Genomic DNA, 21,569 nt, shown 5'->3' with positions numbered 1-21,569 from the left:
GACTAGGAAGTGGCTTTACGACATCATCTTTCACACATTTTGATGCGAAGTACTTTGACTTGAATAAAAGTCACTTCTTACCTTCTCATAAAAGTTAGATTGCTTTTCTCTTGGAACCAAAATAAAATAGACACATACACATGATTAACACAAATATATGATTACAAGCTTTTATTTTAATGAATAAAACACATATTGTACTTCAGGTATAATGCTTAAATATATATATATATATATATATATATATATATATATATATATATATATATATTAGGGGTGCAACGATACTCGTATCGATATCGAACCGTTCGATACAGTGCTTTCGGTTCGGTACGCATATGTATCGAACGATACAACATTTTTAATTTATTTTATCAACTTTCCTTCTGACGATGCTGTCTGTGTTGAGCGCTCAGTGGATCTGCGCTCGACAGTGCAGCCTAGGCGGAGTAGTCGAACACAGATTCACTGAGCGCAGGGCAAGCTAGCGAGACAGAAGCTAGGCTAGTTGCAACATGGCAAATTGAACCTCCCCCACCCTCATTCAGATCTGGCGTTTGGAACTATTTTGGTTTTCATGTGATGTATGACCCTGAAGGTAAGCGCGTCATGGACAAAAGTAAAACAGTATGTTGGATGTGCCAGCAATGCTCAATTGGTGGGAACTAGTGTGTTAGCGCAGTTAGCTCGTTAATGTGTTGACGTCTTCCAGCCCCACTCATGAGGTGATCCGCGGTAGCTCGTTAACGGAGATTTGCCGTGTTGTGACGTTAATGTCATTTCAGATTAACGCTGACAGCACTAGTGGGAACACAACCAATATGACTGCACATTTACTCCGACATCATCCTAGTGCAAAGACAAGTGGAAGCAGACAAAAACAAGCAGGCATGCTACAAACTTTACCCGAGTCATTTAGACAGCCGTTAGCACATGATTCTCCTTATGGGGACCTGATATGTTTAATATGCTGCTGAGAATATAGCCCAGGAGAAGCGTATAGTATAGCTTTTATTTTGGAAAGAGACATTTCTCCATAATAAACTCTCTTTTCCAAAGATGAGTGATTCCTCAATCAGATACAGGGCTCGCAAAATCGCTAGCCCGACGTCCTGGGGCTTTTTTCCAGTCGGGCTACCAAAATCTATCTCTGCCCTGCCCGTCGGCCTATCGTAGGAAGGAAAACTATATGTCAATGCTTTTGCATTCTTTCGGAAATGTAGCTGGGTAATTATGTCATTGGCATCGGCCACTGTCAATATGTGACATACTGAAATTGCGTTTGAATTTGCGCTTGTTTTTTGCTTTCACTTTGCAATCGCGTGAACTGTGTATAGAAAGCGACAGTACTGATTGGTGAGTGATGATAATTTGCGCACCAATTCCTCTGACATCGTCTTATCAATCGTTAGCTTACTATGCAAACATGACAAGTGAAATCTCCCGCAGCTTAAACATGTGAGAGGTTGATCGCGCAGAGAATCGCTGAGCGTTATGTGAGTGCGTGTGTAAAAGCAGCAGGATATATATTTTAGTTCTGCTGAGCCAAATAAGACAGGTCAGGGTGAAGAAGTGACAGCCAAAGAAAAGCTAACCACAAAACGGAAAGGTTATGACAAATCAGACTATAAGGAAAAAAGAAAGTGCAGCTTTATGGTTTCATGGACAAAAGAATTTCTGTGGCTGCAATATGACGAGCTAAATAACCAGGGCTGCACATAAGTGGTCCGCAGGTGCGCATTCGCTGTCAAAATAAAAACCGGCACAAGATAAGAAGTTGCAACGCGTGTTTGCATACATAAGATTTTCAGGAGGAGGACAGACATTTGTTTAGAACTCTTAAAGATGTCGAAGAAGCTCCTTTAAGCAATTACTGTGATGTTCCTCCACCTCCAAAGAAATGTCAGAAGGAGTCCGAACCACAAAAGAAGCGCGTATTCTCGGAAAAGTGGTTGCAGGAGGTGAGCTGGCTTCAAACAAATGATGAACGCACAGAGATGTGGTGCAGAATGTGCCGTGAAAATTTAATAAATGACAAATTAATAAAAAGGCATGAACATTTTTTTTGTATCGAAAAAATATCGAACCGTGACACCAAAGTATCGAACCGAACCGAACCGTGAATTTTGTGTATCGTTGCACCCCTAATATATATATATATATATATATATATAAAACCCTGATATATTATGTATATTTATATTTAGAATATTTACAACCCTGTTAAAGAAAGCTACATCTTATGAAACTTACATACGAAAATAATTTTGTTCACATTCAGACCTCACTTCCTTCATGCATTTTGCTCAAGTTGTAGTATATAGATAAAGACTGTAATACATTATGGAAAGTATGATAAACGTAGGCTAAATATATTTTCCCCAGTTCCACCTGAAATGATAAAATGCTTATTATATTTGAATAAAATGTAAAGCAAATTCAATCTACTCTAAATTTTAAGAGATTATTATTGTGTAACATTTTGTATGCATAAAATGTTATATAGGTGATCACTCTGTATCTGATGGTTGCAGATCGTCCTCAGCTGCTTAAATGTCTGACTCAGATGTGTAAGTAAAGACCAGCCAGCAGTGTCTTTTCTCTGTTTTATCCCTCAGAAATGTCCGCAGTGGTCGATGCATTCCTGTAGCGGCAGGAAGTCTGGTTGAGAGCTGGATGATGGAGCTGAAAAAAAAGAGGCAGTATGACTCAATGATAATGGTGCTTTTGTGCTTCTCTCATATGTGGATCCCTTAGGGTTCAATCTTTGGACCACGTCTGCTTTCATTTGCTATGCTGACAACACACAGCTGGGCTTTTCTGTTTAGACTCAGCAGCCTCTCCCACCTCCATGAATGCTTCAATGCTATCACTAATGAGATGTCTTCTTATCGTCTGTTTGGCAATCAGCTTGGCTGAACTTAACTCGCTGCTGAAAACTTGTTTTTACTGATTAGCTTTTCCTTCATCTTTCCGCATTATATTTGACCATAGATTATATCTAATGAGTGTAGTGTCTCCTCTTTCCTCTGCTTTTAGGTGGAGATAGGTTGGTACTGCTGTAGCCAACACACCTGTTTCACATCAGTTTATTACCTCCATGTATTTAAGCAGCAGCTCAAGCCTACGCTCCTTGTCAGGTTCTTGTGGCATTGGCTGCAGTAAACTATCTCTGTAATTTTTGTTTGAATCCTTAATGAATCCTTAGACTCTGACCCTCTACTTACTCCTCCAGCTACTCTGGAAAAATATTTAAGTAAAACCTCAAATCCTCATCCCAATAAAATATCTCTCATCTGTTTTTCTCTAGCAGAAGACCGTTCTCGTTCGGTGAACACACACTCACCCGAGACTCTTGTAGCTCCAGACTCTCCCCCGTTGATCTGAAATTCTGTAAAATAAACCTTTTAAAAACTGAACATGGTCTTCTGAAAACATGACCATTGTTGGATATGACAGAGTGCGAAACACTTTATAACTGTGTTTTAAAAACTGCTACACAAATACATTACTGTTACAGAGATACCAAACTCTTATGAAACAAACAAAAACCATGAAAGATTCAATTAATCTCCCTTGAAGACTGATACTGAGGTTTATATTGCAAAGACAAATGACTTGGTGCCCTCTTCTATTTGTGTTTGTTAAATAAGCTGAATATATTTACCTTCTTTTTCATGAAGAATATGAGCACTGTGCTGACTACTACCAGAGCCAGAAAGAGAGTTATATTGCCTGCTTTAAGCAGGAATATGATATCCTGAGGTTGTTTACCTACAAACGACAATGTGAGCATGACAGCTTTAAATAAATTTCATCAAATATTTTCTGATGCAAATACTCTTTATTACCTATAGAGTACTGGACTGCAGGTGGGATGATTATGTGGTAACTTTGGCACCAGGAGCCAACTGAGTTTGTCAGACAAAATTTTAAATGATGTCCATCTCCGAGGTCTCGTCTCACTGAGCTCTTGATCGGCTTGTTGCAGGAAACATCAGAGTCTGCTTTAAATGCATCTGGGACCTCATCCCAGGATGAGTCTGTTTCACAGCTGCAGTGAAACAAAGTAAAAGGGGTTTAAATAATCAGAGCTAAAATGCTCTCTGAGCTGAATGGCTGTGCAGGTGATCATACCTGTCATTGAACTCAGAGCAAGACATCCAGGTTTGCTGGCACCAGACTGACAGTCTCAAGGTTGAGGGTATCATCATCCTTATTAAACAAGAAGTTGAACTTTGGTTCATCTGGAACAAAATCAGATGATGTCAAAAAATCTCACATTTTAAATATAAATCATAATTAAATTTAAATAATAGTAAAACTGTAACAAAGGCTGCATTAACCCACCTACAACACACACTGATATGGTCTTTGTTTCATTTTGTCCTCCAGCCTCCAGGTGTAACTTATAATCTCCTGATATGAGTCGATCACAAAGCTTCACAGTCCTGAGAAACAGTTCATTACAGTCCTCATGTCACATGATTACACCTGACAGCAGCAGTTCTCTGTTGCTGCTCATGAAAAACATGAATGAATGGATAATTTTACACTTCTACATGGTGACAGTTTGTGTCATTGAAGTACCTTTGCTGTGTTACCCATGTCTCCCTGACACATTTAGTCCTGTTTTTGTCAGGAGTCTCCCAGGAACAGTGCTGGAGAACAGGATGGTAGGAAACAGTGGCCTGCAAGCAGGTGCTGGATGCCTCCTGAGATGATATGATCTGGGTCTCATCCAGCTGTGCAGAGAGGAAACCTTCATCTGAGGAAACACAAGAATAAACCAGATTTATTCAGTGGGAACAGTTTCAAATAATGATGACATGAAATGAAGTCTACTGACCTGAACCATGAACATGAACAGACTGAGTTTTTATCTGTACTCGTGCAGGTGTATGTGCCGCTGTGCTCCTCTCTCACTGATCTGATGGACAGGTAGGCCATCTGAACAGCGAAATGTGAGTCATTTTTAATGCACATCTGTAAGAAAAAAACCATAATAATGATCATTTGCAGGATGATTATCAGTGAAGTACTTTGTGTCTCAGACTGAGGAATATTAAAGAGGTCGGTCAGTTTTCAGACAAACATAACAAGAAAGTTTAAGGAAACGCTCCCTGATTACAGGACATTACTGTACCTCCTCCTCCTTCTCTGGTTTACATAATAGTGTCCTGGCATGGAGCTGTTTTCCTCCTTTCTCCCACACAGGTGATCTCAGACCGTATCCTGTTACTCTGCAGCGAAGCAGCAGAGACTGACCTTTGCTCAGGGTGACAGTAGATACCTCATCTTTGTTCTTTACACTGCTCTGTAAGTCTGAAACACACATCAGGGCCTCAAGTAAGAAATATTTGCTCTTCGGAGATCAGTTAGTGAATCTCTGGATCTTCTTGAAGTGAAGTTATTTGAACCATATTTTACTCAAATTAACTCCTGTAATAATATATGGACACGTTCTTTGTGGATTTATTCAACATCTTATTAATTAATTTAAATCCAGTTACCGTAGTCATACAGTTGGGAGCACTCTTGTCTTTCAGCATTGGCTGCACAGCACATCATTCCTCTATTATAATATTCAGTGCTTGATACTTTGCTCTCTGTCCTTCCATCACTTCCCTTAAACATCTTTGCCTCATCACCATTCTTGTTCCTGTTCAAACAGAGAAAAATCAAATTATTAGTGGTGGGAAACTGTCATAGTCCCTCAGTCTTGACCACTTTCTTTCTTCTTGCACACTCACTCTCTCTTCTTAACTATCTGTATGTGTGTGGTGGTGGGAGTTGGGTTTGGGGGTGGTGGTGTGTTTTTTGCAGGTGTGGTACTCGTCTCGTGTTGCTGCCCTCTGTGTGAAAAATCACATACATGTTCCTGATATCCTCATTTGTAGCCGTACGTAAGATAGTGGCAGACTCTTTTGCTGGATAGTTGAACTACAAACAGTAAAGCCTGGCTCCTTTGCTTATGTGAATGTTCCACTTTTCCCTGAGAAACTTACCTGCTGTTTTCTTGTGCTGTCTGATACTATCCTAACCACAGATCCCAACAAAGTGTCCCTTTAAATGATTCAGTCTAAAATCAGACATTAAGAAGTGCTGCTATTCTAAAGTTTGCATACAAATGTAAAGGACAACATCTTACCCAGACCAGGTAATTGTGGGATTTGGGAAACCCACAGAGACACACTTAAAAAGCGGGGAAGTATCTGACACGTCAACACCATCGAGCATCAGCTGTGGTTTTGTTGGACGTTCTAAACAACATGAAAGAAAACATTTAAATTAATTTTATTATCACTCATTGATCATCAAACAGAATTTGTTTGAGTATTATAGAAGAAAGAAGATGAGAAGCTGTTACTTACTCATTACATGAAGAATCACAGTCGTGGAGAACATGGTGGCATTGTTGGATTCACAGGTCAGAGTGTACTCCTCTGAATCTGAATCAGAAAGCTGTGATGTGACCATGGACTGACTCCTATTTCTGCTGAGGTTAAAGGAAACATCTCAGTTTTATTACATAAAGATAAAAGCACCCAAACAGAAACACAGACAGTCACTTACGCTGTCATGACTGTTCAACAGGGGCTTATCAAAGAATTCAGTGTTTAGTTAAAACAGCTCTTACCTCATGACTGGATACACAGACTGGAGTCTTCACATCATCAGAGCAGAGCACTCCAACAGCACACAGCAGCAGAACAGCTGGAGAGATAGAAAACTGAATCTTGTAGTTGTTAATTGTTTGTAGTTCTTTATTGTAGTTAATAATCTTGTAATAGTTTAAACTATTATTGAAACATCTAAGTAAATTTAGAAACATCAGTGGGAAAAACCACATAAAGAAAAAAAATAAATGCATCACTAAGACAAAATTGTTCTTCTCAGTCATAAGTACGCACAATAATCATTATGGTGTTTTTTTAATGTTAAACTAAAAATTCAAAACAATTCAGAAACCAATAAAGTTTCAGTATAAACTGTGTTATTACTGGGACACATACATTATTTCTAATGTTTAAGCATCATATACTGCATGACTGCATGAAGAATGAAGAAAACAAATCAGTTCCTCACAATAGGCCTATCTCAGGTTCTTTTAGACTGTATTTCTGCAGGACAGCTGAGTGTTATTGACAAAATTGTTGCTGCCACAGCGCCACCTACAGGGAAATTTAACCCCGAGGAGATTAAATAGGTTAATCACCATGATGGTGTCCAGACATGCCAGGCAGGAGACTTAATTCCCAAATGTTTGAATATAAAAACTATCATGTTAACCATATAGTAAACACAATTTTTTTTTTAAAACAAATATATGTGAAGTATTACTCAAAAAAGTCTGAGCATTCAAAGGTCATTTACACTCCCACCAAATCACAAGTGTTCTAACAAAAAAGAGAAATATAACACTAATGATTTTAAACATAAAATGACCTTTAACCACAAGGCGTTTTACACACTGGAAATAGAATTATTTATGCAGATAAAGTCCACACATAAAGTCTTCATACAGTAAAAACTATAGTCATGGTGTTAAACAGCCTCTAAGAGCAAGATCAGTCTTCAGCTTGCCAGAATGTTGTCCCTCCTTTCTCATTATCATTCTCAAGTCCATCTTAATCAGTAACTGTTTCTACAACTATGGCTAATCTCCACTCAGTCCGTGAAAGATCATCTCCCCTTTTGATGACTATGTGACCAGCTTTCAGATCACTTCTAGAAACACACCAGCATTATCTAGTTGCAATAATAGAGAGATATTCTCCTCCAGCAGGGCCAGAATTGCTCTGCTAGATACTGAATGTGACACCACCTCTTAGAAGTATGCATGTGAGCCTTCAGTTTTCAGGCCCCTCTTCTGTGGAACCAGCTTCCAGTTTGGATTTGGGAGACAAACACTATCTCTACTTTTAAGATTAGGCTTAAAACTTTCCTTTTTGGTAAAGCATATAGTTAGGGCTGGACCAGGTGACCCTGAATCCTCCCTTAGTTATGCTGACTCATATCTGTTATTAATCTCTGTCTCTCTTCCACAGCATGTCTTTATCCTGTTTTCTTTCCCTCACCCCAACCGGTCGCAGCAGATAGCCGCCCCTCCCTGAGCCTGGTTCTGCCAGAGGTTTCTTCCTGTTAAAAGGGAGTTTTTCCTTCCCACTGTCGCCAAAGTGCTTGCTCATAGGGGGTCATATGATTGTTGGGCTTTACTCTGTATCTATTATTGTACGATCTACTGTACAATATAAAGCGCCTTGAGGCGACTGTTGTTGTGATTTGGCGCGATATAAATAAAATTGAATTGAATGTCCTCTCTGATGGTGTTGGATTCCAGGTGGTAAGACTCCAGTGTGTTTCATGGTTTCATGGTATGTGATTGGGAGTAAGTGGTTCAGGACCATCTGCATCATTTAGGCTATCCACAGTGAGTAGACGACTGTCCACAATAGACACTGGCATCATCCAATCTTTCACGTGAGGGTGGAAGATTGGATGGAAGTACATTCCTTCCTATTCTGATCTGTCTCTCCCACACACCTCCTACATGGCTTGAATGGAGAGCATTCATAATGAAGTTAATCTGATCTGGATAAGAGACAGAAATGTGCAGTCTGCACATTTAGTGTTTGAACCTTTTTAACTTCAGGTCACCCAAGTGAGATTTCTGGGATTACCTCTGCAGGTGGAGGCACTGTTTTCTCCCATAGGAACTTGGGTCCAGTAAACCAGTTTTATGTGAGAAGCTTGCTTGCACTTGAACCTCCAGAAGCAAGGTCTACAGGATTCTTGTTAGTGGAGACATATCGCCTCTGCTGAGTAGTTGTACTGAGATGAGTTTTCTGAATCCTATTCAATACAAATATGTGAAAACGACATGGTTTGTTGTTGCTGTACCCTAGTACAACCTTGGAGTTTGTACAGAAATATTAATCAATCCCTGAAATTCCACGTTCTTCCTTTAGAGCAGTGCTTGCTGCGATGGACACAACAGCAGCAGTCAGCTCTAACCTGGGGATTGTCACAGCCTTAAATGTAGCTCCAGTGGACTTTGACACGACCAGATCACAATTAAGAGATCCATTTTCATTCACTTGTCTCAAATATTAACACTGGCCATAACCATTTGATCTTTCCAAAGTCAGCTGATGCATAGCAGTGAGGCATGTGATTTTCTCTAAATGCCAGATCACTCTTCCAGCATCTTCAGACTGGTTGAGGTTAACTGATGAGTGGGACATCCCAGCCTGTGAAATGCCTACAATTTCTTGAAACACCCTTTTCCCAGTTAGCAGGAAAGGAGCAACATGCCCTAATGATTCATGAGAAGAAGCAGCTGTGGAGAGTGTGCCACGTCGGGTTTCTGGTTGATCCTCCAGAAAGGTATGGAAACTGAAACTGTCTGATTCAATGTCCATGTGGGTTCTTAAGGCTCTTCACAGTGATGGATCATTAAAGATGAGATCAAGAGCCTTTTGTTCAGTTGCACGCTCAGATGGTTTTACGCTCAAGCACTACGACTATGCACGACTTTGCGTAGTCACAGTAAACCCATAGCACAGAATTTTTGGGCTTTTTTTGCAAGCTGAATAGCTTCATCTACATCTGCTATGCTTGTGACAACGTCATCAACATAGAAGTCTCTCATAATGAATTGTGAGCCTGGAAGACACGCTCTCACTCTCCTTAGCAAGATGATTTAAGACGTAGTTAGCACATCCAGTTGAAGATGCAACACTGAAAAGGTAAACTTTCATGCAGAATTCTTTTACATTTTTATTTCCATCTTCACACACTGACAGTGAACACCACAAAGGAAAATACAAGTAATTACTTACAGCTTAATCTTAGAAATAAATGTTTGATTACAAGACAGAGTCTGAAAGAAAAAAAATGTAATCTAGTTAATCAGCTTAAAAGATCCTGATAGAACTAGCTGGCCACAAAGCAAAACAAAACATACTCAAGGTCATATTGTACACATCTATGTAACACTGACTGTGCCATTTCCAAATTAAATGATTAAATGATCTGCAAAAGATGGAAAATTATCCCAGTGTGCCTCTCTGTCATAAATGGACACTACACTGTTTCACTTACCATAGGAATCCTCAATCAGGAGGATCTTTCCGAGGTAACATGAGAAAATGCACAGATGCTGCCCATAGGCTGCCTGACTGAAATCTTGTAATTCAAGAAATATTCCAACACTGAGCACATAGTGGCTGTCCTGGCTGTCCTGGCTGTCCAACGATGGGAAATAGTTTCAGTGTGTGTATCTGTCCCTCCTAAATGGAAGTAACATTGTTTTGCTTCGTGTTGCAATACTGATCAAATTTCAGCTGTTCAGTCGGGAGCATCTATGTGAATGTTAATATGGAAATCTGTCCAGAGCCTGTCAACAGTCAAGAGTGGAAATATTTCTGCCTGCTAAAAATGTCTATGCTCGCCTAGTTATTTATTTATTTATTTAAAAATGTATTTACTTTAAACTGAATGAATGAGTCCCTCTTAATGCTAGAGTCACTTTTATGGTCTGCCTTTTAATGTGGTTCAAGGATCATTTTGAGTGATGGGTTCATGATTTGTTGATACTGAGTTTATGGTTTCACTAAGAGCTTCTCTTCAGACCTGCTTGCACACTTGGGATACCCGCACATTTAAAGTTAGAACATTCAATAAAATCAGTAATCAGAAGAATCTGATCCTTTTGCAAAATCTGTTGAATTTTATAGTGTCTGTTAGGCCAAGCTCATCTTGACTAGGAGTCATTATTCATTTGTTCTACTGTGATTTTATGATTGATTTATTCCTTTGTTTTGCTGCGTAGGAGCGATGGGCTGAGCCAGCATATCCTTCCCTTTGTGATGAGTCTGTCAGGATCTGCTGCCCTGGTGAGCTGTATCGCTTCGCCTTTATCCCCTGTCATCACAGGCAGCAGCTTCGACCTTTAGCATTATATGAAACACTTACAAATATTTTAAACTTTAACTGAAATTCATCCTGACTTGTCATCTTTAAAGTGAATAAGGTGGTATATATTTTTGGAATTATATCTCCTGGTTAACTTTTGGATTTCCTGAAATTCCCCAAGGTGGCGCTGTGGCAACACAAACCTCTACGTTTGTGTCTTCCATGTAGTGGTGCTTTGAGCAGTGTACTCCTGTCTATAGCTGCTGTGCTTGAGGATTCACATTCAGCTTTATTGTAACATTACAGATTTTGAAAAGTAAAAAGTGTCTGAAAAAACTTTTGTTACAGAGCTCCACAAAATAAGATACCATATTTTAGATATGTGTAAAACTCGAAAATAAAAGTGCACATGTCTGGCAAAAGAGAAAATAAATAAATAAGTAAACTCTCTGATGAGCGTTGCATTCCTCTACAGTGCAGCTTCCAAACCTGATGATACAGCCGGATACTTTGAATGGAGCTGCTGTGCAAGGACCTCAGAAAGCTGGGGCTCTTAAACTCGCTGACCTGCTCCACTGGAGCTCAGTTGATGTAAAAACAGGCATGCTCTTCCCTATTCACCCTGAAACCCACAGTCAGCTCCTCAGTCTTGTTTACAATCAGGGCAAGGTTGTTAAGAAAAACACTATTCTGTCAGAAGGCTGATGATCATGCTCATCACATATTTAATGATGACACTGGAGCTGCGCTTGGCCTCACAGTCCTGGGGGAAGAGGACACAGAACACAGCTTAGGAACATCAGATTTTTCCAACAAATCTTAATTTGTAAAGTCAGGCACAGTTTGTTTTCACTCTGAATGTGTTGTACTCTAGTATAACACAAAACCATTAAAGAGAAAAATAAAATTGTATATATAAAAAATATTTTCCTGTGAAATGCTTATGAAAAAAATTCTGATTGTTATTTCTTTGACAAGACTCGAATAAAACAGCCGAGGAAACACCAGGCATGGCCAAATTAGTTTCTTTATTTAAAGTACATTTTATTGCAGGTGTAATGCTGGAAGATAAAATGTAATATAGTGTAAAAGTTCCAGTAAAATATATAAAGAAAGTTTATTATGAAAAAAATAAATGTGTACAAAAAATATAATGCTTGCATTCCCTGCTGGCGTATAAATGTATTGAAAAAAACATAGACGTTACATTGCCATGTATAACAATGTAATATATGCAACATGTAATAAATTCCTGAGTCTTCATATAAACGTAATGGAGAATTCTTTTTTCCATAGCTACATCTCTAAAGTACATTCCTCTGAATATTTTAGTTTCATAATTGTATTTTGTAGCTGCACAATAAAAACTGCACAAAATAAAAAAAACTTTTGTAAAATAACATAATTTAGCAAAACTGCTCGCTATCCTTGAATATAATATAAAGCAAGTACATTCTACTCTAAAATCTTAGGTTAGTACCATTTTATCAGTATTGTTATGCAAGCTGTTGGATATACGGATAAAAATAAAGGTATAAAGGCGATCACTCTGCATCGGATGGTTTCAGAAGCTCCTTCTCAGCTGCCACAGTGTCTCCGGCACATGTTTCTGCTCTCTTTTCTTCAGTGGCACAGGTTTGACAGTAGTCATTGGTGGCCTGGGTTTTCTTTTCTTCGCTTGCTTTGGTCAAGGCAGACATGTCAACGATGGTTGACGCATTCTGGTAGTCGCTGCAAGTCTGATTGATTGTGTTTTGGTAGAGCTGAAAAAGTGAATGCTGATAGTGATTACGCTGCTACATTCAAATATATGTTTGAGTATAATTTAACACAAATATTGAGATTTTCTTTAAGGCCTACATTCTCCTCTCGGTCTAGGAGCAGGTCACACAGGAAGGACACCAACTTGGAGAAAGAGGGGCGGTTAGCGGGATCCAGGGCCCAACACTTATGCATCATCCCATACCTGCAGAAGAACATACACAACACTACTGACTTAATAAAAGCAAAAGTTATATTTAAAAGTCCGGAATAGCTAAAGTTTCAAAACAGAACAGAAATAGGTTATTATTTTTGATTTTTACTGATGTATTAATGTGATTCTGTCTTTATTTGAATCCTAAAATAATAGTTTTCTTAAAACAACCTAGTACATTTATGAAACATTTAAGATGAGACTTGCACAGTTTCGCTGGCATAGTATGGACACTCCATCTTAAATCCTCTCTCAATCATTGAATAGAACATATGATCCACCTTTATGCCCGGGTATGGAGTGACACCTGCGACAAACATCATTGAGACGTTAGAACTGATTGTTTATCTTTTGAATGTGCTGCTCACAATGAGTTAATGTTTGTGAAAGTTACCGAGTGAGAAGATCTCCCAGAGCAGAATGCCGTAAGCCCAGACATCGCTCTTCATGGTGTACATTCCCTGGAAGATGCTCTCAGGAGCCATCCACTTTACTGGCAAACGCACCTGTGAGGCAGCAGAGCTCAGTCACCCACCCACAGTGATTAACATAAGAGTCAGTGAATAATATAAAATGAAAAAGTATCATCCAACATACGTTTCCTCTCACGACGTAGTTGGAGTCGTTGTCGATGTCCCGGGCGAGTCCAAAGTCACCGATTTTCACCTGCCTGCTGTTTGTCACTAAGACATTTCGAGCTGCCAGGTCCCGATGGATACACTGCAGACAAAAGGAGCAGTCGTCAGCATATGTTTTGTGTATTCATTTTGATATGCAATTTTATTTTAGTTATATTTAAATAATTTCCCTCGAACTGTGCGGTTTATAAAATTCCAAATCTCCCAAATATAGATATATTATTACAACATGCAAAGAACTAAGAAACTAACACAGGTGTTCCAGGTTTGGTCTGCCAGTATAGGTCTAAATTAATCATCAACACAGAGGAACAAAAAACACTAAATGTGTTTCTGCAGAGAGGCTGGGTGACAGATGTTTGTCTGGTGTTTGTCGCCTACATTCTTGGAGGAGAGGAACTCCATGCCTCTTGCCACTTGGAAGGCAAAGCTCAGCAGGTCATCAAAGGTCAGGGCTTCCAGGTCTTCCGTCTGCTCGTCTGGGGTTTCAAAGCTCTCTGGGTCTGCAGATAAATTGTGTTCAGCCACCATTTCTGAATTTCACAGTAGTGTGTCAACCTCTGTTCACACATACACCTTTTTTTAAACGTCTCTTTTTTCACCATGATAACGTGTATGCTCTGCTGGCTTTATATCACGTTTCTCACCTTCACAGCTGTCCACATTGTCAGAGTTGATGGTAAGGAGTGCGATGTCCTCCTGCCCCCTTGTGTTAGCGGTGTACATAGGCACGTAATTATCCATTGGTGCTTCCAGCGCACTGAGAAAAGACAAATGTAACACAACTGTAATGCCACACCAACTTTGCAGAGAATAATTTAAGAAATAAACAAACGGCAGCACTGATACAGAAACCTGTCTCACCTGGGGCATTTCCTGAGCTGCAGGTTGTGGTAGAGGCTTCTGAAACGGTCTTTGTCAAAAGCGTCGGTGACAGACTTGTGGTAACGTTCACAGTTGTTTTTTAAGTAATTCAGCAGGTCTCCATGACAGCAGTACTGGAAAATCAGGTATACTGGTCCTAGATGAGGGGAAATTAGGTTATTTTAAAACTTCTGTTTGACATTAATATACAGCATCAAATAATCAGAAACCAGGGCAGTAGGTCTCAACTGAAAGAGTCCAAGTTTGATGACTATTGTGCATGTGCGTGATCTGCTGCGTTAAACGCACCACAGTCTGTGCATGCACCGAGCAGGTTGACAATGTTGGCATGGTGTCCGATGTGAGTTAGCATCTTGAGCTCTGACATCAAAGCCTCCTTCTCCATAGTCTGGTGTTTTTCTGCAGAGTCAAGTACAAGATTAGCACTTTTAGGTATAACCCTTTTAACGCTCTGCATTTCTCATGAAACAAATACCAACCTTTCAGCATCTTAACGGCCACCTTCTGCGAGACTCCAGGCTTTTTGATGCCATAAGCTGTAGCCTGGACCACCATGCCAAAAGCTCCGGAGCCCAGTTCTTTACCTGAGGAGGACAGAAAAACACTCAAAAGTCTGTTTTGTATATTAAATTGACTACGTTTATCAATACGTTGTCATGAAATATGAGGGGAAAAAGTGTTCACATTAAGTTAGTTTTTAGATTGAGCTTCTGCCATTAAAAAAAACTAAAGACAAATGATTGTTAAACCAAAGAGTTGTGGCCTCTTAAAGGTGTCCTGTTGGGGCCCCTTCATATGTTTCACATATCTATCTGGTTAGAAGTTCCGGCAAAGAGACATTTCCTCTTTAAACGTGGTGTATTGCAGAGTTCAGACAACACTTTGAGGCCCAGAAAGGTAAAACTCTTCATAAAAAAATGAAAAGAGGAAAGTCTGAATATTTCACAGATAACACATTTATGTAGAAGAACTTTTTTTCCTCTTTTTCTGCTTCAGTCTTTTGCAAGCCCTCAAGTACGTCTTGCTACCATTTGAAGGGCTTCTTGTTCTTTGGTTTCGGAGGTCTGCTAGCAGCTAAATCAATAATTTTACATATATTTAAATGTTCTTTTAAACTTCTTCTTACTGACTGAGTGTAAAACTTTACATTGCATTTATGTGTTGATGCATATATTTAACCCTGTAACTTGGTGTACTTCATACCCAGTTCAAGGTTCTCCCTGGGAAACTCCCATTTCCTGTCATACTCAAAGTCCTTGAAGTTGATGTAGATGTAATCATTATCACTGGGTCCAGTCATCTGGATCATCTGAAGCTGAGGCTGATATTGAGGTTTCTGCTGGAAACACAAAAGGTTTGGTGTCATGTCTTTGTGTGTGTTTGCATTTATATGTATGCTGATACATCTTATTTATATTTACCTTCTTTTTGACAAAATACGTGAGCACCATGATGGCGAGTGTCAAAGCCAGAGCCAGAACCACACATACTGTCAGCAGGAAGGAGTTCTCCTCAGGTGGCTTACCTAAAGAACAAAACAAAACAATGTGAGCATGACAACTTTTAGATTTTTTTTCATTAAATATTTTCAGTAAATATATTCATTAGACTTGTTATTACCAATAGAGGGCTGAGGTGGGATGATCATGTAATGGGCTTTGCACCAGGAGCCAACTGAGTTTGTCAGACAAAACCTGAATTGGTCTCCTTTTAACACGTCTTTACTCACTGAGCTCTTGATTGGCTTGTTGCAGGAAAAATTAGAGACTGTTTTAGAGGCATCTGGGACCTCATCCCAGGATGAGTCTGTTTCACTGCAGCTGTGAAACAAAGCAAAAGGAGTTTAAATAATCAGAGCTAAAATGCTCTCTGAGCTGAACGGCTGTGCAGGTAATCATACCTGTCATTGAACTTAGAGCAAGACATCCAGGTATAGTTTGCTGGCACCAGACTGACAGTCTCAAGGTTGAGGGTATCATTATCCTTATTAAACAAGAAGTTGAACTTTGGTTCATCTGGAACAAAATCAGATGATGTCAAACAATCTCATATTTTAAATATAAATTATATATTATATGTATATATATATATATATATATATATATATATATATGTATATATATATATATGTTATTGTTATATAACTGTAACAAAGGCTACATTAACCCACCTACAACACACACTGATATAGTCTTTGTTTCCTTTTGTTTGTTTGTTCTTTGTTTATATCAATAAAATATATGTATATGTTATTGTTATATAACTGTAACAAAGGCTACATTAACCCACCTACAACACACACTGATATGGTCTTTGTTTCCTTTTGTCCTCCAGCCTCCAGGTGTAACTTATAATCTCCTGATATGAGTCGATCACAAAGCTTCACAGTCCTGAGAAACAGTTCATTACAGTCCTCATATCACATGATTACACTGGACATCAGCAGTTCTCTGTTGCTGCTCATGAAAAACATGAATGAATGGATAATTTTACACTTCTACATGGTGACAGTTTGCGTCATTGAAGTACCTGTGCTGTGTTACCCATGTCTCCCTGACACATTTAGTCCTGTTTTTGTCAGGAGTCTCCCAGGAACAGTGCTGGAGAACAGGATGGTAGGAAACAGTGGCCTGCAAGCAGGTGCTGGATGCCTCCTGAGATGATATGATCTTGGTCTCATCCAGCTGTGCAGAGAGGAAACCTTCATCTGAGGAAACACAAGAATAAACCAGATTTATTCAGTGGGAACAGTTTCAAATAATAATGACATGAAATGAAGTCTACTGACCTGAGACATGAACATGAACAGACTTTGAGTTTTTATCTGTACTCGTGCAGGTGTATGTGCCGCTGTGCTCCTCTCTCACTGATCTGATGAACAGGTAGGCCATCTGAACAGCGAAATGTGAGTCATTTTTAATGCACATCTGGAAGAAAAAAAAACATAATAATGATCATTTGCAGGATGATTATCAGTGAAGTACTTTGTGTCTCAGACTGAGGAATATTAAAGAGGTCGGTCAGTTTTTAGACAAACATAACAAGAAAGTTTAAGGAAACTCTCCCTGATTACAGGACATTACTGTACCTCCTCCTCCTTCTCTGGTTTACATGATAGTGTCCTGTCATGGAGCTGTTTTCCTCCTTTCTCCCACACAGGTGATCTCAGACCGTATCCTGTAACTCTGCAGCGAAGCAGCAGAAACTGACCTTTGCTCAGGGTGACAGTAGATACCTCATCTTCGTTCATTACACTGCTCTGTAAGTCTGAAACACACATCAGGGCCTCAAATCAAAAATATTTTTTTTCGGGCAGAATTTGTCATTTGCTTCTCTGAGATTAGTTAGTGAATGTCTGGGTAAACATTGTTTTTTCAAGTATTTGAACCAAATTTTACTCAAATTAACTCCTGTAATAATTTATGGATACATTCTTTATGGATGTATTAAATTTGTTATTAGTTAATTTAAATCCAGTTACCGTAGTCATACAGTTGGGAGCACTCTTGTCCTTCAGCATTGGTTGCACAGCACATCATTCCTCTATCATAATATTCACTGCTTGATATTGTGCTCTCTGTCTTTCTGTCGCTTTCCTTTAAACTCTGTTCATGCTGGTTACTGTTCAAACAGAGAAAAAAATGTTAGTGCTGTAAAATTATATTTTCAGAGTGCTGTGTCTTTGACATACATTATTATCAAAGCTTGTCTAATACCCATCTATCCCAACCATCCACCAAAATAAAGCATCTCTCCAAATGATTCAGTCTAAAATCAGACATTAAGAAGTGCTGCTATTCTAAAGTTTGCATACAAATGTAAAGGACAACATCTTACCCAGACCATTTGATTGTGGGTTTGGGGAAACCCTCAGAGACACACTTAAAAAGTGGGGAAGTATCTAGCACGTCAACACCATCGAGCATCAGCTGTGGTTTTGTTGGACGTTCTAAACAACAAAGAAAACAGTTAACTTCATTTTATTATCACTAATTTACGATCAAACAGAATTTGTTTGAGTATTGTAGAAGAAAGAAGATGAGAAGCTGTTACTCACTCATTACTACATGAAGAATCACAGTCGTGGAGAACATGGTGGCATTGTTGGATTCACAGGTCAGAGTGTACTCCCCTGAATCTGTCTCAGAAATCTGTGATGTGACCATGGACTGACTCCCATTTCTGCTGAGGTTAAAGGAAACGTCTCCGTTTACATACATAAAAAGATAAAGCACCCAAACAGAAACACAGACGGTCACTTACACTGTTATTAATCGGTCTTCTCCTCTGATCCAGTGGCAGACAGGATATCCAGAGAGGAACTCCGGGGAGATGATGAGTTTCATACCCACCACCAAAACTTTACTGATGGGACCAGATGGATTCAGATAATCAGCTGGTGTCAAACATTCTGCCTGAAAAACAAGACCCACCATTTAATCCTCCTTTATTAAGCAGCAATAAAATAATCACTGATGGCAAGATGTTAAAAAAATGCTTTACAAAAACACATAAAAAGGTTGATTTAGCAATTAATTGTCTGAAGTTGTAATAAAAGCTGAGAGATTGTTAATCACCAAACCAAGCATGAACATTGTTTATGTTTACATATTAAGACAAAATAAAAACACATAAATTATTAGACTATATAGTTATTTAAGAAAAATAAAGCAAAAATGGAGAAGCATTGTATAAAAACCAAAGTAACTATTTATTACTTCCACAGGATTTAAGAGGTTTAAGTAGCAGCCAAGTGCTGATGTTTAGTAATCACGAGCACCTGTAATAAAACAAATGTTTCAGTGGTTTTCTGGTCTGGAGCATTGGGTCGTGAAAGTGTAACAACATCAACAATCATCTCAGAGAAGGAATTGTTGCTCCCATTCAATCTGGGAAGGGTTACAAGGCCATTTGAAATCCATTACTCTACAGTGAGAAAGACTATTTACAAGTGGAAAACAGTCAACACAGTTGCCAATCTTGCCAGGAGTGACATCCCAGCAAATTCACCCCAAATTCAGACAGTGCAAACCTCAGAATCAGCAAGAAGCTTGTGAGCTACATGTCAGTCTCTACTGGCTTCAGTTAACATTTTAATTATTAAAGTTCACGACAGTACAATTAGAAAAAGACTGAACAAACACAGCTTGTTTGGAAGGGTTGTCAGAAGAAACCCTTGTCTCTCTAAAAAAGAACATGGCAGCACAGCTTAGCTTTGCAAAGTTGAACAAATCTGAACATCTGAACCAAGACTTCTGGAACAATGTCCACTGGGCAGTTGAGACCAAAGTGGAGACGTTTGGCCGTCATGCACAGCACCACATATGATGAAAAACTAAACACACCATATCAGCACCAACACCTCATACCAACTGTGAAGCATGGTGGTGTAGGGGTGATAATTTGGGCTATAAAATGACTGATGACCTCACACAGAAAACTATTATTAAAGCTATTGCTGTTTAATCTTGGCGGTCTACTTATATTTTTAAACACAGCTTCTGCATTTTGACTCAGTCAGTATTTGTTAAACAAATAATGTCACTGCTAAGGGTCAGATGATTATTTTAATTTGTCCTGTCATGTAAAACCTTAGAAACAAAAGCGGGTATACTTCATTTTTCACACAACTACATGTGTGGAAATATTAAACTATGAACTGGTTAAAAAATGTACATTACGTTTATACTGGAATAAAATTTGGACTCAGAGTTTTTACTGAAATGAGACAAAGTGACAGATTTCAAGAAATGAAACAAGAGTACCATTTCCCCCTGTGACGTTTTAGATCATCTTGTTGCTCTGTATTTTTGTGTTTCTGAATACTCATAAAACACTGACACTGTCATTAGTGAAAATAAAATACAGCTACACAAAGTGTGAAGAATATTTTATTTTGTTTATACAAAAAAGGGTGCATTAGTGCAATTACTTCATATTGGAGTTCTAATGGTTTGTGCATATATTATTTACAGTTACTATGTGTCAGTTCAGCAATTGTGCAGCAGCTACTAAATTGTGCTGTTTTCCCCCATTATTTTCCAGTTAAAGCAGCTCTTACTTCATCACTGGGCACACATGGTGAGGTCTTCCCATCATCAGACAGTGCCCCAACAGCACACAGCAGCAGAACAGCTGGAGATACAGAAAATGAAAACTTCAGTTCAAACAAATGCACATTTCCCGAATTATTAGAAATTTACTGGAAAATAACAAGTGAAACAGGAATTGATTATTTAATTTTAAAGAAAATACAGCATAAGCAAATAAGCAAATTTGAAAAAAAGCGCAAAGCAACACAGTCATGAGGACAAATGAACTGATGTGTTAAGTGTTTCCTGTGAATTTATTAATGGCACAGAAGAGTTTTTTTTTATTATATTAAACTAGAAATGTTAAACACTTCTAAACTATAAAAAATCACACAAAGTGTAATTTGCGTGTTTTTTTATAGGGACACACACCTATTATTTCTGATATTTATTTTCTTCCTGAGATCATCGTGATCACATGATGATCACCTTATATGAACTACAAATGTCAGCCTTAACACTTGTCAGTCGCTGCTGAGCCTTGAAGTTCCTCAAACTGAAAATTTAAATATTGATGTCAACCCAATATTTTATATCTGAATATTTATTTATAACACGCCATTTTTAATTTTTGAACCCTAACTGTTAAATGATAAACGTGAAGCTAAAAGTTGCACTACTTCAGTGGCAATAATTCAGGCCACAAAACAGGGATTTGAAAGAGTCTTACTCACCCGCAATCATATTTTGGTGCCTTGGCATTGATGCGTATTTTCTGGCTGGTTTACATGCTCACTCTGTGGCTAGACTGCCGTACAAGACGTCCGTATGTGCCTTATAAATAGAGGAAGTATAAGACCATTGGATGACGCTGAGAGCCTAAAATATACACGCAAGAAACTACTGTTTTCTCGTTATTGTTGGGGATTTAAAAAAAATGGAAGTACAATCATTTTTTTCTGCGTGTTTTTATTAGGAAAAAACTGAAGAGGCTGGTTTCTACGTTATCAACATGACAGAGAGGGAGAAGAGAGATATTGTATGCATGCTGGGAAATATTTGTACCATAATCCAGTAAGATCAAAAATAAGAAGTCATTTCTTTTTTCTTTCTCTTTTT

At 38.7% G+C, this 21,569-nt stretch overlaps 1 protein-coding gene and 1 pseudogene across 5 annotated transcripts; both read right to left on the bottom strand.

Moving 5' to 3' along the window:
- Positions 1-275: 275 nt before the first annotated feature.
- LOC146511384 (receptor-type tyrosine-protein kinase FLT3-like) lies at positions 276-6,645 on the bottom strand (annotated as a pseudogene). The gene is made up of 13 exons (XR_014876265.1): positions 6,641-6,645; positions 6,375-6,499; positions 6,152-6,263; positions 5,514-5,662; positions 5,147-5,325; positions 4,890-4,950; positions 4,591-4,768; positions 4,351-4,451; positions 4,138-4,247; positions 3,852-4,054; positions 3,668-3,774; positions 3,347-3,391; positions 276-2,685 (listed from the first exon to the last, which is right to left on the bottom strand). The product of XR_014876265.1 is annotated as a receptor-type tyrosine-protein kinase FLT3-like (transcript).
- A 5,280-nt stretch (positions 6,646-11,925) lies between these two features.
- On the bottom strand, positions 11,926-21,474 carry LOC146511383 (receptor-type tyrosine-protein kinase FLT3-like). 4 transcript variants are annotated; one of them, XM_085173302.1, is made up of 24 exons: positions 21,185-21,474; positions 20,480-20,553; positions 18,682-18,833; positions 18,476-18,603; positions 18,256-18,367; positions 17,900-18,039; positions 17,507-17,685; positions 17,207-17,345; positions 16,948-17,125; positions 16,708-16,808; positions 16,319-16,433; positions 16,039-16,238; positions 15,840-15,943; positions 15,622-15,754; positions 14,898-15,002; positions 14,707-14,817; positions 14,398-14,554; positions 14,181-14,293; positions 13,915-14,036; positions 13,493-13,615; positions 13,290-13,401; positions 13,103-13,202; positions 12,781-12,886; positions 11,926-12,683 (listed from the first exon to the last, which is right to left on the bottom strand). In XM_085173302.1, the coding sequence occupies exons 1-24, from the start codon at positions 21,210-21,212 to the stop codon at positions 12,465-12,467; spliced, it is 3,051 nt and encodes a 1,016-aa protein (XP_085029428.1). In that variant the 5' UTR covers positions 21,213-21,474; the 3' UTR covers positions 11,926-12,464. The 4 variants fall into 4 exon arrangements, with proteins under 4 accessions (XP_085029428.1, XP_085029426.1, XP_085029429.1 ...); XM_085173300.1 differs by having other exon boundaries at positions 11,927-12,683; positions 15,622-15,757; positions 21,185-21,473; XM_085173303.1 differs by having other exon boundaries at positions 11,927-12,683; positions 18,476-18,600; positions 21,185-21,472.
- Positions 21,475-21,569: the final 95 nt, after the last annotated feature.

This window comes from Neolamprologus multifasciatus, chromosome 9, assembly GCF_963576455.1.
Source record: "Neolamprologus multifasciatus chromosome 9, fNeoMul1.2, whole genome shotgun sequence".
In the NCBI taxonomy this organism is placed as follows: domain Eukaryota; kingdom Metazoa; phylum Chordata; class Actinopteri; order Cichliformes; family Cichlidae; genus Neolamprologus; species Neolamprologus multifasciatus.
This window is presented reverse-complemented; position numbering and strand designations above follow the sequence as displayed.